We start from the raw sequence: 12,749 nt of genomic DNA, 5'->3' as shown, positions 1-12,749 counted from the left end.
GAGCACTTCCACCAGCTCCCTCAGTACCCTTGGTGGATCCCATCTGGCCCCATAGACTTGTGTGTGTCTAAGTGGTGTAGCAGGTTGCTAACCATTTCCCCTTGGATTATGGGGGTTTCATTCTGCTCCCTGTCCCTGTCTTCCAGCTCAGGGGGCTGGGTACCTTGAGAACAACTGGTCTTACTATTAAAGACTGAGGTAAAGAAGGCATTAAGTACCTCAGCCTTTTCCTCATCCTTTGTCACTATGTTTCCCCCCGCATCCAATAAACGATAGAGATTCTCCTTAGCCTGCCTTTTGTTGCTAATGTATATATAGAAACATTTTTTATTGTCTTTTACGGCAGTAGCCAGATGAAGTTCTAGCTGGGCTTTGGCCCTTCTAATTTTCACCCTGCATAACCTCACAATATCCTTGTAGTCCTCCTGAGTGGCCTGTCCCTTCTTCCAAAGGTCATAAACTCTCCTTTTTTTCCTGAGTTCCAGCCAAAGCTCTCTGTTCAGCCAGGCTGGTCTTCTTCCCTGCCGGCTCATCTTTCGGCACATGGGGATGGCCTGCTCCTGCACCTTTAAGATTTCCTTCTTGAAGAATGTCCAGCCTTCCTGGACTCCTTTGCCCTTCAGGACTGCCTCCCAAGGGACTCTGTCAACCTATCTCCTAAACAGGCCAAAGTCCGCCCTCTGGAAGTCCAAGGTAGCAGTTCTGCTGACCACGCTCCTTACTTCTCCAAGAATTGAAAACTCTTTATCATTTCATGATCGCTATGCCCAAGATGGCCTTCAACCATCACATCACCCACAAGTCCTTCTCTGTTTGCAACCACCAAATTGGTGGTTGGACTTCCTAGGAAGCCAGTATAAAGGGAAGAGGAGCCTGGGAGAGGTGACAGTTCTTTTAAAAAGCTGTATTAAAGATACAGGTATAAGGTGTCCCAAACAGACGTAGTCTAGGAATGAGAGGAATAGTCATCGGTGATTTGCTGCCCAAGTAGAAGGGGATGTTCAGGGGTAGCATACAGGGGTATGTCCTGTTTCTGCTGATGCCTTGAGTGGTGAGGGTAGAGAGAACTTACTGAATTTGGGGGATACCAAACTGGCAGGACATGTGGTCACATCCATGTCAGAGGAGTATTACTCTGGTAGTCTTAAACTTGAGAGGTAATTGGAAGAAATCATAGTTCAGTGTAGACAAATATGAAGTTTTACTCCAATGCTATTTATCTCAGTGCATATAGGATGGGAATGACTGGCAAAGCATCTTCTGAAAAAGATTTTAGTGGAGAACAGCCTGACTGAGCCAAAAAGGTATACAGCTGCACTAGAAAACAAAAAGACACTTAATGGGCACAGGACTGCCAGATGTAAGACAAATGAGGAGTACCTGCTGTGTTCTCCACACATTCGGCATTAGGTGGAGTATTGTGTTTGCTCTCTCTGGCTCTGTGCTTCAAGAAGAACATGAACTGTACTGAATTTAGAAGACATTGGGGAGAATGGCCATTTAAAAAACTATAAAAACAATCCAGGCTAAGGCTCTTGGGGGGGGGGGGAGGAGAGGAGATAGATAGATAGATAGATAGATATGGATCACCAGCAGAAGAGCACAGAAAAAGAAGAGCAAAATCAACCCTCATAGCAGCCGGACGGACTGCTAGTCTCTTAGCCACCACTTGGTGAAGTGCTGGAGTAGATGATAATTCCAGGCCTTCTCTTGGCAATTGGAGGCTTTTGAGAACAGCTTAGTTAAAGGTCTGTTAAAGTTTTGATGGAGTAGATCATATCTGGGAAAGAACAATTAGTTGAATAACTTTCTCTCCAGCTCACTTCTGTGATTATTGTGAATTCTGGAAACCGGTTCTTCCACAGAATCAGTTTAGTAAAATACTGCATAGTCTCATATGTTAAAAACAGAACTATCTTGTTCTCTCCTTGATTTTTCTGCTTAATTGATGCTGTTTTGTTCATGTTTCAGTTAGGGTGTTGTGCATTTTGAACGTTTAGTAAGCTATGGTGATTCTCTTCCTTCAGACTGATGATGAAGAAGAGTCTTTCATTTTGGAGGATCCCTTTCTCTTGAACATTGATAACATGGATACACACTCCTATGACACATCTTCTGTAGCAAGCTCTGACAGTGGGGACCGGACACACCTGAAGAGGTAATGCAGGACTGATAGCCTGGGAGGTTAAATGATTTTTGAAGGAGCACTGCTTATACCCATTAAAAACGAATTCTTCTTTTTTGAGTGGGTAGAAGGACAATCCAAAGCTAAGAGCAGTTGAAACTTCCTAAAGCACCTCCTCCCCGAGCTTTGCTGTGGGCACGCAATCTGTCTGTTACATGGGTAGGAACCCTTGATTGCACGTGTGGATTTTGTCTCCTGCTGTTACATCGTAGTGCTGAAGTCCCAGGGGGATGCTGCAGGGACTCTGGTGAAGCTGCTTTTGACAGAGCAGTGTTATTCCTGCAGGATCAAGTAGGCAAAGATGGGATTTGTTTTTGCACTGAGGGCTAGCCTGTTTGAGCAATAAATGCATTTTATGGGAGATGGAGTATTTAAATGTCTCTGAATTTTAATGGAATCTTTAAAACACTGAACCATGATGACTTTAAAGAAAATCTTTCAAAGGTGTCTGATGACTTCCAGAGTCTGCAAGCAGCTGGTGGTTATTTTTAAAAGGCAAGTGAACTGCTGTCACTCCTGCAAATGGAATGCTAATCTTGACATCTGAATCAGCCTGGAATGTGATAATTAGCTATAATACTGCTGACTTGTCTCATTAGTTACTCAAATGATGGCCTGATCCTACATCCTGAGCCACTCCCATGGCCGCCTTTTGTGCCATAAGAAGTTGTGATTGTTGCATGAGCAATTGCATAGGATATAAACACTCTTAAGTGTGATGGTTTATGGTGGCATATGGTGTTGTACTGACTCACTGTCTCTTCTTTTTTCATAAGATTGTTTGTATTGAGGGAAATGTTACGTGGAGTGGCTTAAACATTTTCCAGTACAGAGTGGGCAGAAAAACCTGAAAGTGTTATTGTCATCTTTGGGTGAAGCTAGTTGCCATGTTTTTGGGTCCTTAGCCATAATATAAGCTATTAACAACATGTTTCTTCAGCCTACACGTGAGCTACTTATTTGTGTACCTCTGGAGAGATAAGAACCAAATGTTTCTGTGTTAGTTTTGGAAATTTGGCTTTCTGGTGGTGTGAGCTTGGCAACAAAATTACAACTTTCCTGGGGATTTTCCCTCTACTGTGTGTGCTACAGTATACCAATGCTCTTTGGAAATAACTGTCCCTCGTACACTAGTTACTTTTTAAAGACATTTTCTCCATAAACAGAAACACTTAACCTTTCATATCAGATCAGCTGTGTTTTAATTGAATGTTATTCTTTAAGCATACATCCAGTTTTCCTAGGGGTCTGTATTCTGATAATGAGCCTTTTCCAATTGTGTTTTTCCTTAGATATTCACCTGTAAAGGCTGAAACTTCCTGACTCACTGAAAGATTAATTAAAGAGCAAAAGTGTTGCTTTCAGACTTTATTAAAAAATTCTCAGGTTTGCAGATACGTGCTTGAAACTGACAATTTGTTTGAAGAACTTTTTTTTTTTTCCTGGGAGATGAGTTAAAAACAAATTTTATGCAGGCACAGTGGTGCATAGCAGGCTTTGCTAATAATCTCATGTCTCTTTCATTCTGTGCATGTAGGCCCCAAGAATAAAAATGGAAACCGCATGAGTTATGAGTGCATGCAGAATTTACCTGCTGGTTTAGCTGTGGGTTAGGCAAAGTTCCAAACTTTTATTCTGATGTAATGCATTTGGTTTATTTCTTATTTCCTTAGGAAGAAAAAACTCCCAGATTCTCACTCACTCCATGGATCAGTTATACGGCTCTCGCTTCTGAAAGGAATTTCTGCCCAAATAGTATCTGCAGCAGTAAGTGTCTTTTTCTCTTGGTCACATGCATTAAGAAAAATTTGAACTTCTGGCATGGAGGGGTGTGTGTGTGATCTCCTCCCTCCCTCTACTATTAGGTCTGGATAATACTAACATGTTTGGTACATGAACTACTAACTAGTAATCCCCAGCCAGTAGTGAATCAGATATTAGCTGACTTATTGCAGCAGCAATATGGTAGGTCCCCTTTAACACTGATTTGTGTTGCTAGATGTCATTAAACCTGGTGGGAAATGTTAATATAAAATGATAGCAGTGCTATTGTTCTGCTTGCTTGAAGATGCTGGAAACAGGTTTGCTTAATGCCTGCGGCGGGCACAGAACATACTCATTGTTCTGAGCTGAATGAGGAGCAGGTTTGCACCTTCCTGCGTCTGTGACTGCACTTCAGGCATGGGTGGAATAGAGCTGGTCTATAGCTCATACTGCCGGGGAAAACTGACTGTCCAAGATCAGAGCTAAGGTAGTGATTTATAAAGTGTATGATTTCTGAAGTGTGCAAGGTAGGCTTGTTAGAATACAGGTGACTCATCTGTGAGTGTTTTGTGATGGCTGTGTGAGCAGGGTCTCAATGTTAGTGTGCTGCCACTGGCTGTTACTTGTGTTGATGGAGGTGTGGGTGAGCCACCTGAATGGGAAGCTAATAAAGTGTGCTTGAGAGGGGAGAGGGAAGTAGTTTTGCAGTCGATATCTATGCCGTGTACACAGAGAATACTGAAAACTGTTATTAAGATTAGACTGTTTTGAGAAGAACACAGTAACTTTCGGATGGAATTACAGGATATTCTGCTTTCTCTCCATTTCTGTGCACTTTCTCAATCCTTCTGGGTATTTCTAGCCAGTGGTTCCCTCAGCACTGTGTGCCCTGGTGGGACTATTAAAATGCAACTTGTGTTGATTTTTCTGCATGTTGTACTTCTAATTATTAGAGACATGCATGGAGCTGGGAGTTCTGTCTCTCTTACTCATGACTTGTCCTGTTTTTCTAGGACAAAGTGGATGCTGGTTTGCCCACTGCAATTGTAAGTACTCTAACAATTTTCAAGTACTGTATAGTTAGTTTTCATGCAAGTTTGTTAAAGCAGTAGTTTAAGATAGCTGATAAATGCGTCTTCCTTCTTACCCTTACTAAGAATTTTCAAATATGAGGGGTGGGAGAAGCAGCATGAAACATCTGGTTCGTGGAGGCAGAGTTCAACCTTTCTTAACTGCCCAGCTGTTCCTCTGCTGATCAAGCCCCACACTCTCCCCTTTTTCATGCCATCACCAGGGCTTGTTAGTTGAACACCTAACCTTTCCCCATAAGGTAAGTGTTCATCTGTTGAACTCAATTTCCCTAGCTATTTCTTCTTTGCCAGTTATTGCTTTGACTCCTAACAATTTTTTAAAGAAACTTAAACTGAAGTGCTCATAAAGTGATGGGTTCAAAATCTCTATGGCTCTGATGTAACTGAAATATGATCTTAAAATATAAAATTTCACTAAAAGCCTGCCTGAAAGGTACTCCTGCAATTTGCATTAAACTTCTTGAAGTCAAGCATGCTAATTAAAATACGTCAGAAGTGAAGCTGCCTATAGTTAAAGGAGAAGAGAAACGTTTTAAGGAGGTGAAATACAGCAAGTATTTGTTCTGCCCTTGTGAAATGAGTTTTAATGTTTTACGAAGAAATTAAAGATGTGCTTGGTTGCTTTGACTGTTGTAGCAGTAATCCATAAGAAATTACACTTTTTGTTTAAAAAAGAAAAAGGAAGAAAACCATAGTCACATCTAAGGCAAAAGATTGCACAGCAAAATTGGAAGCATGCTGTGACAGATATGCACATAGGATAAAAACCTGTACTTACACACTCCAGACATTAAAGCACTTATTTTTTTTAATCTGACTTACACTTGCTAAGAAATAAAAAGTAGAACAACATTAATATATCTACAGCATTGTATGATTTCTATTAGGTTTTATTTAATTGGGTGCAGGTTTGCAAGTGTGATAGAATCTTGGAGCTATGTTTAATTCCCCATGGAAGGAAGTTGGAATCTCTGTGGACTGTCTCTTCAGGGGACCAGCGCTGCCCAGGGTTGTAAAAGAGTTCAGATGTGGATGTAGCAGCTGAGTGAGAAAAACCCTCTGAGTATTTATACTCAGCTACCACACCAAAAGAATGAGGCTGACTTTACAGAGAAGAAATTTTACTGTGGGTACCACTCTGAGCATTTGAATTTCAAACAGTAGAGGAAAAGGCATCCCTCTGAACTTGAGAAGATCTGTGTGATGGTTGTTCAGGTGTAATACTTTTCTAGCTTTCACGTAGGAATTGCTTGTCACTTATAAATCAGAAAATGGCTATATCTATAACCTTCTAAATCTTCCCCTTTTGGCAAACTTAGCATGAGTGTAGTGAGAGTTTAAGTGGTGGATTTGTGACTGACATTTCTTCTACTTTCAATCTTTCTGCATGACTATTTCAGGCAGCATCAAATCTGATAGCAGTGGGGACTTCCCATGGGTTAGCACTGATATTTGGTAAGTTAAAAATAAAGTTTTTGAGTTTTTTGCATTTTAATGATCTTAAAAAAAACCCAAACAGAAGCAAAAAAACCCACCCTGAATTAGAACTGCAGGGTGGATTTCTTCTAATATGTTCTGTTTGTGATAAATGTGATTTTCTTTCAGTAAAGAAATAAAGAACAAATAATATCTTAGTTGTCCTTATTCACATATTTCTTCTGCTTTGTTGGAGATTGGCACATTGATATTGAGAAATTTAGCTCCGTGGCAATTGTCTAAAGAGCCTTTTCTATTTTTAAATATAAATTACTCTGTTTTCATGTGGAAGAAACCAGAACCAGTATACAACCATCATCTCATGCAGTATTAATCTTCTTCTTCCCTATGCCATAACAGCTGCCAGCATTAGGGAAATTAAAATGTGCTTCTTGGGAAGTGGAACTTCTGACCCATGGCTACCTGCAGGCTTGCATCATAGGTTTCTCCTTCCCTGACCTTCCCCTGCACCAGTCACCTCTGCGTCCCTTCATTCTGTTATTCTTTCATTCCTCTTATCACCGAAGTTTCTTAGAAAAGTTTCTGAGCTTGTGCCTCTGTTTATCCAGCTCACCAGCTGGGCAAGAACAGCTCTTGAGTTGCTCCCATACACATGGAGTTTTTGCACCTTTGCTCTATGCAGCACCAAATTCTTAACAATTTTAGAAATTTCATTGTCTTCTCTACTTTTCTTTCAAAGTTGGCTGAAATTATTCAAGAGACCAAAAGTTACAGGGGGCAGGATACAACAGAAGGATGGGAAGGACTGTGACAGTGTAAGACTCACCTTCCTGGGTATTTAGATGTTAAACTATTTGATGCCATTTGCTTAATCCAGTATTGAAACAATTACAGGATGTGCTTAATCTGAATATAAATAACTTCTTATCTGCTACAGTCAACGTATGATCTTACTGAGTTTTTTAGTGGTAGATCTTTGTGTTTTTTCTAAAATTTGTCTAGTATGTGGAGATCTCCAATATCACTACTATGGAACACATTTTTACTCTGATTTTCTTGTTGCTCTCTCTATATGCAGACACTATGAAGTCAGTAAGCTTTTAAACAAGAAGTTGTTCTCTGCAAGTGTCATAATAGAGAGAGATTATTTTTGGCATTTTACACTCCAGAAGGGGCTCTAGGACTCTATATAAGCATGCAAAAAGGAAGGGTCATTCTTACCTCTGTCATGATTATGTCTGCATCAAGTCCTGTTTAAGAGGATGCCTGAATGTCCAAGATGCTTAGTATGCTATGGTATTTTAATTTATTGTATTTTGTAAGATTTGTTTGGGTTTTTTGTTTTGCTCAATGCAAGTGTGTTTAAGCAACGTTTTCCTTGTTACACTGTTGATTACTTTGGACCAACATGTTTACTGCTATTTTGGCCATGATCTTTGCAAGGCCCTGTCATTTGTAGTTATTCAGTTAATGCTGTGGCCTTTAGGACACTTGGCACAATGCCACCTTTCCCCTAATTGGCTTTTATTAAAATAAATGTCACTGCTTTGAAGAACTTCTCTGCATACTCGCAACAGGGCCTTTAAAGCTTTCTGATCTGTTGAAACATACAAAGTTATGGTTTATACAGCCACATGGTTTATATGTACTGGGCTGTATTATCAGAATTGCATTCAGCAGGTTGAGGAAAATTTTACTCCTCTCTATTCTGCACTTGTGAGATCACATCTGAAGTACTGTGTCCCATTTTGGGCTGCTCAGTACAAGAAAGACATCGACGTACCGCAGTGAGCTCAGTGGTGCAGGGGTCACCAAGATGATTACAGGGCTGAAATACATGATGCATGAGGAAAGGCTGAGAGAATTGGGTTTCTTCTGCATGGAGAGAAGGTGGCTAAGGGGACATCATGTTGCTATCTTTTGCTACCTAATGGAAAGGTATAGAGAAGAGAGGCTCAGATGCTTCTCAAAGGTCCATGGTGTTAGATAAGAGGCAGTGGACCCAAGTTGCAACATGGGAAGCTCTGATTAAATTTTTCACCATGAGGGTGCTGAAGCATTAGATAAGGGTTGAGAGAGGTTGTGGAATCTCCTTCCTTGGGGATATTCAAAACTCAGCGAGGCCCTGAGCAAGCTGATCTTGTTGACTTGCTTGGAGCAGCAGGACTGGGCCAGAGACCTCCACAGCTCCCTTGCAACCAAAGTTATTCTGTGAGTCTATGCTGTAATTTAAAGGCCATGAGGAATGAAAGTATGTCATCCAGCTTTGTTTCAGATATGGGCACAAATGCTTCCTGGACACTTCTGTTCTCTGCTAAACTCTTTTAGTTCTGTAACTAAAACTTGGGCATTGACCCCAGTGCTCTCAGATCTGTCTGCAAAGAGAGAAATCCTCGCAGGATATGGCTGCATAAGGCCTTCTTGTGTGCAAAGAGAGAGGATTAGTGTTCTGGCTTGGTTTTATTCTGTAATTTAAACCAGCAGTTTATGTCTGTAGACCTATCAATTTCTGTACCTTTTTTATGAAAACATTTTTCTACTAGATGTGCTAATTAGAATGAGATTTACTTCCTGAAGTTTTGTAAGCTACATGGTTTATACTGTACAATGGAAACATCACCTTTTTTTGCCTGCAAAAATGTAGGTCCATTTTCTGGGTCAACGTTGCTGATGTTCAAATTTCTCTGAATAGTTTTATTTCACTAGCAAATTTTTTAACCCTTTATTTTTTCTTCCATATATTTGACTTTATGTAGCTATTTTGTTTGTCTCTTCTCGTAAGTCCACCTGTACTTCTTGACTTGTCTGCTTTGTCCTTTTTAAGGAAGACTTGGGTAGCTTTCATTCTGCTTTTTTGAATGGCATTTTCTGTTGGCTCTTGAAAAATTATTACAGGACAATTCTCAGATTGAGCACCTAATCTTTGAAAAACAATATTTTTCTTGCAGGTTAGAGTTGGATTAGATGCCAACTCTTTGACATCCTGTAAGTGTTGCAGAAATGTTGGTAGGAAGGGGTGTCTGGAGGCCTGTAGTCACCCCCTGTTTGGTGCAGGACTGTCACCAATAACTGGGTCAGGGCAGCCCTGGCTTTGTCTAGCCAAGTCTTGAAAAACTGTTACGGATGGAAAATGGTGCCCAACAGGCAAACATGCATGCACACACTCTCTGGTAACCTGCTCCAGGGCCACAGAATCTTGCAGGGGGAAAAAAAATCCTAACAACCCATCTAAACCTCTCAGTCTGCCATTTCTGGTATTCGACGTTTGTTACATGATCTGACATTAGTGAGAAGAGTTTGGTGCTCTCATTTTTAACCTATCTTTCAGGTAGTTTATCTTCAGCTGTGGTAACAAAGTATCAAATAGGATAATGATAGTTTTTTGTGCCTTAGGAATATGACCCTTAGCTTGTTTCTAGTGCTGGGTTCACTTGAGATATTTTTTTCTTTTTAATATCAATGAGGGCCATACTTTTGCCAAATTCTTTCTGCAACTTGTTTGGAGTTGTGAGCATTGTGCAAATGAACAGTTATGCTCTGTGCTGTGACTCTTCTTGAGGATTGCTAGCTGGAGTGGAGAAGTGCTCTCCCAGCAAGCCTATAACCATAAACAAATAATCTTTAAAGATTTAGTTTCTTCATCTTTCTAGAAGAGCTAAGAGGTTTTTACACTACTGAAAAACTAGCCCTTAAACAGAACTCACTGAAATGTATTATTTTTCATGGAGACTTTATGTTCTGGGCAGAAAATTTCTATATAACTAAACTTTGTTTTGATTAGCGTTGAACCATTTATTTTCTCTGTGGACTGTAAAACTTATGGTTAGTGTCTTGAGTCTTTGTTGAGGTGTGGGGGTAGCATGATATCTTGATAGAACAGGTAGTGTAAGTACCTAAAGACAGCATTAAAACTAGATTTTGGGGTCCATTGTCCTTGGTTGTTTTTTGAAGTTAATGGGGAGTTGATTGGCTGGCTGGTGGTAACTGTTGAAAATAGTTTTATCAGTTATGTCACTGTGAACTTCCAGTTTTATTTCCTCTCAGATTTTTTTTTTGGTCTTCAATACAATGAAGTCCAAATTTATAAACTTCTTTTTCTTCAGTGATTTCATATGCTTTTTAAACCGCTTTGTTTTAAAACACTAGCTGTCACAGCATCCTCTCAGTTACTTGAATAAGTCAAAAGGGGAAATCTTAACAAAAGGAAACACTATCAGCAAAATCGGAAGGTTCTCTCTGTCTTTGAAGATTATCACATATATGCTGTTCGTTACTTCACTCCTTTCTTTTATATTGATTTCTGGCTTTTTCTTTCTTCTTTTGGCCCTTTCTGTGTGGACTGAAAAGGAAAAGGTACAGTAACACTGCATTGTGCACGTACCCTGCATGAACAACTCCTGTCTTGCCCAGTTTGCATGTTGTCTGTGCCAGAATTTAAGATGCCAGATAAGCAGCAAGTAAGGCAGTGCAGTAACCAGTCAGTGGATAATACTGCTGGCCAGTCTGGGAATTGGTTGTTGAATGCATGTGCATTGCACACTTCCAAATTCTCCAGGCAAGAACAGCAGAGGAACAGGTAAATGTGCTATATATAATGTTTTAGGGCTGCAGGTCCATAGCTGTTTGTAAAGGCATTATTTCGGGGCAGTACGAAGGCTCTTCCATGAGATCACCATCCATCTATTTCTGCCTGAGAGCTGTCAAGTAGGGTAGGAACCCAATTCAGAGAGCCACAAGCCAGAAACTCTGTGAAACCCATGCAAGCAGACAGCAACTTCTGAAAGCCCTGCTCATGCACCAGTTATGCAGCTGAGGAGGGAGCACTGGGATCCTGATGTGGTAGCCACAGGTGGTCTGACTTAACCCCTGCTCTGAGTGATCCTTTTACTAGCTTAAGCTGAGGGCAGGGGGTGGGGAGGAGGGTTCAGCATGCTCTGGTTTAGGGGACAGCTGTTGTGTTATTGGGGGAGATGGTGTCTGCAGCCTGCCCCATTAACTCACCATCTATTGTCCTCCTGATTCCCAGGCCCAAGAGGGATATACCTCCTGGGAGAGCATTTATTGGTATTGTGCCTAATAAAGGTGGGAGGAAAGGACCTATTCGTAACATTTGTAATAAGTGAGTAATTCTGCAGGAAATAAAGCAGGCCTTTCAAACTCAGGAAAGTCACAGCTTAAGGAAAAGATCTTGATGAAAACCTGATGATCTGGGAAGTAATAACTTCTGGAGCGCTATGCTTATCCCTTTGGTCTGGAAAATGACTTATTTCATATTCACAAACTTGTTTTTATTCTTTACTTGTAGAATAAAAGTAAAGACTTTTATTCAGACTTTGAGAGCAACACAAATAGTTACTGCCAGAAATTTTTCAGATGAAGAATTGCTTTATGTAAACTGCAAAATTAAAAACATTTTTTTGACAATTGATAGCCACCTTTCTTTCAAGCATTTGCAAAAAGCTTTTTATGCTTAATCCTAAATGTGCCTTAATTCAAAGCTGATAATATTAGTGTGGAAAATCATCAGCTCAGCTTTTATAACCTTTTGCTTTTATCCATTTTTATTACTCTACCAGTTGATTAACAGGAACTCATTGATTCAGGCATCTTGCTTTGCTTTGGAAGCAATTTTGTCCATCTTATTCATAGGTTTTTAAAAAAAATCTTATTTAATGGCTCCTCCTTGTGTGTCATCTTTTGACTGGCTGGAAACAAGAACAAGTACTGGCATGGGTTTCTCTGGGGTTAGCTTTCCAAGTGATCATTTCTCAACTCTGAAAATGCATCTCTGGCAAACAATGGGCACTTCCTTCTTAGGAAGGAATAACTTGAGTCATACAAAGCATTTAATTTGGGGGTGGAGTGGGGGTCTTGTTTATTTTGAATTGATATTATGGGTGAGGGAGGAAGAAAATGGATTTGAAAGTTCATGTGGGTATACATATAAAGATGTAAAGCTGGATTGAAAGTAGTAGTGATTCTGAAGCTGCTGCCCTTTTCAGAGAAAGCTGTGAAAGATTCTCCTTTTTCATGCCTTACAGGAAACAGGTTATTGATTGACTTACTGACAGGTTTAAGCTGAAGTGGAAGGAACAGAATACAATTCGCCTTTAATAGCAAGGGCTGCAGTATTCATCTTATTTTTAAACATATTTCTATGGTTAGCAGATGGTCTTTTTGTAAATGAACTGTATTTCCAGACCTCTGTAACAGGAATTACTTCTTTGGGACTTGAAGGACACCATTTGGAGAATACCTCTCTGGGGCACTTG

At 40.2% G+C, this 12,749-nt stretch overlaps 1 protein-coding gene across 1 annotated transcript in view; it reads left to right on the top strand.

The window, feature by feature from the left end:
* VPS8 (vacuolar protein sorting 8 homolog (S. cerevisiae)) overlaps positions 1–12,749 on the top strand; it is an 88,933-nt gene that overhangs the window by 2,172 nt on the left and 74,012 nt on the right. The window contains exons 2-6 of the mRNA XM_009324006.1: positions 2,028–2,158; positions 3,859–3,952; positions 4,963–4,995; positions 6,441–6,495; positions 10,825–10,830. Of these exons, the coding sequence (XP_009322281.1) occupies positions 2,028–2,158; positions 3,859–3,952; positions 4,963–4,995; positions 6,441–6,495; positions 10,825–10,830 (319 nt within the window). The remainder of the gene's footprint in view (positions 1–2,027; positions 2,159–3,858; positions 3,953–4,962; positions 4,996–6,440; positions 6,496–10,824; positions 10,831–12,749) is intronic.

This window comes from Pygoscelis adeliae, unplaced genomic scaffold, assembly GCF_000699105.1.
Source record: "Pygoscelis adeliae isolate BGI_AS28 unplaced genomic scaffold, ASM69910v1 Scaffold485, whole genome shotgun sequence".
Lineage (NCBI taxonomy): Eukaryota > Metazoa > Chordata > Aves > Sphenisciformes > Spheniscidae > Pygoscelis > Pygoscelis adeliae.
The sequence above is the reverse complement of the archived record's forward strand: the minus strand, read 5'-3'. Positions and strand labels throughout refer to the sequence as shown.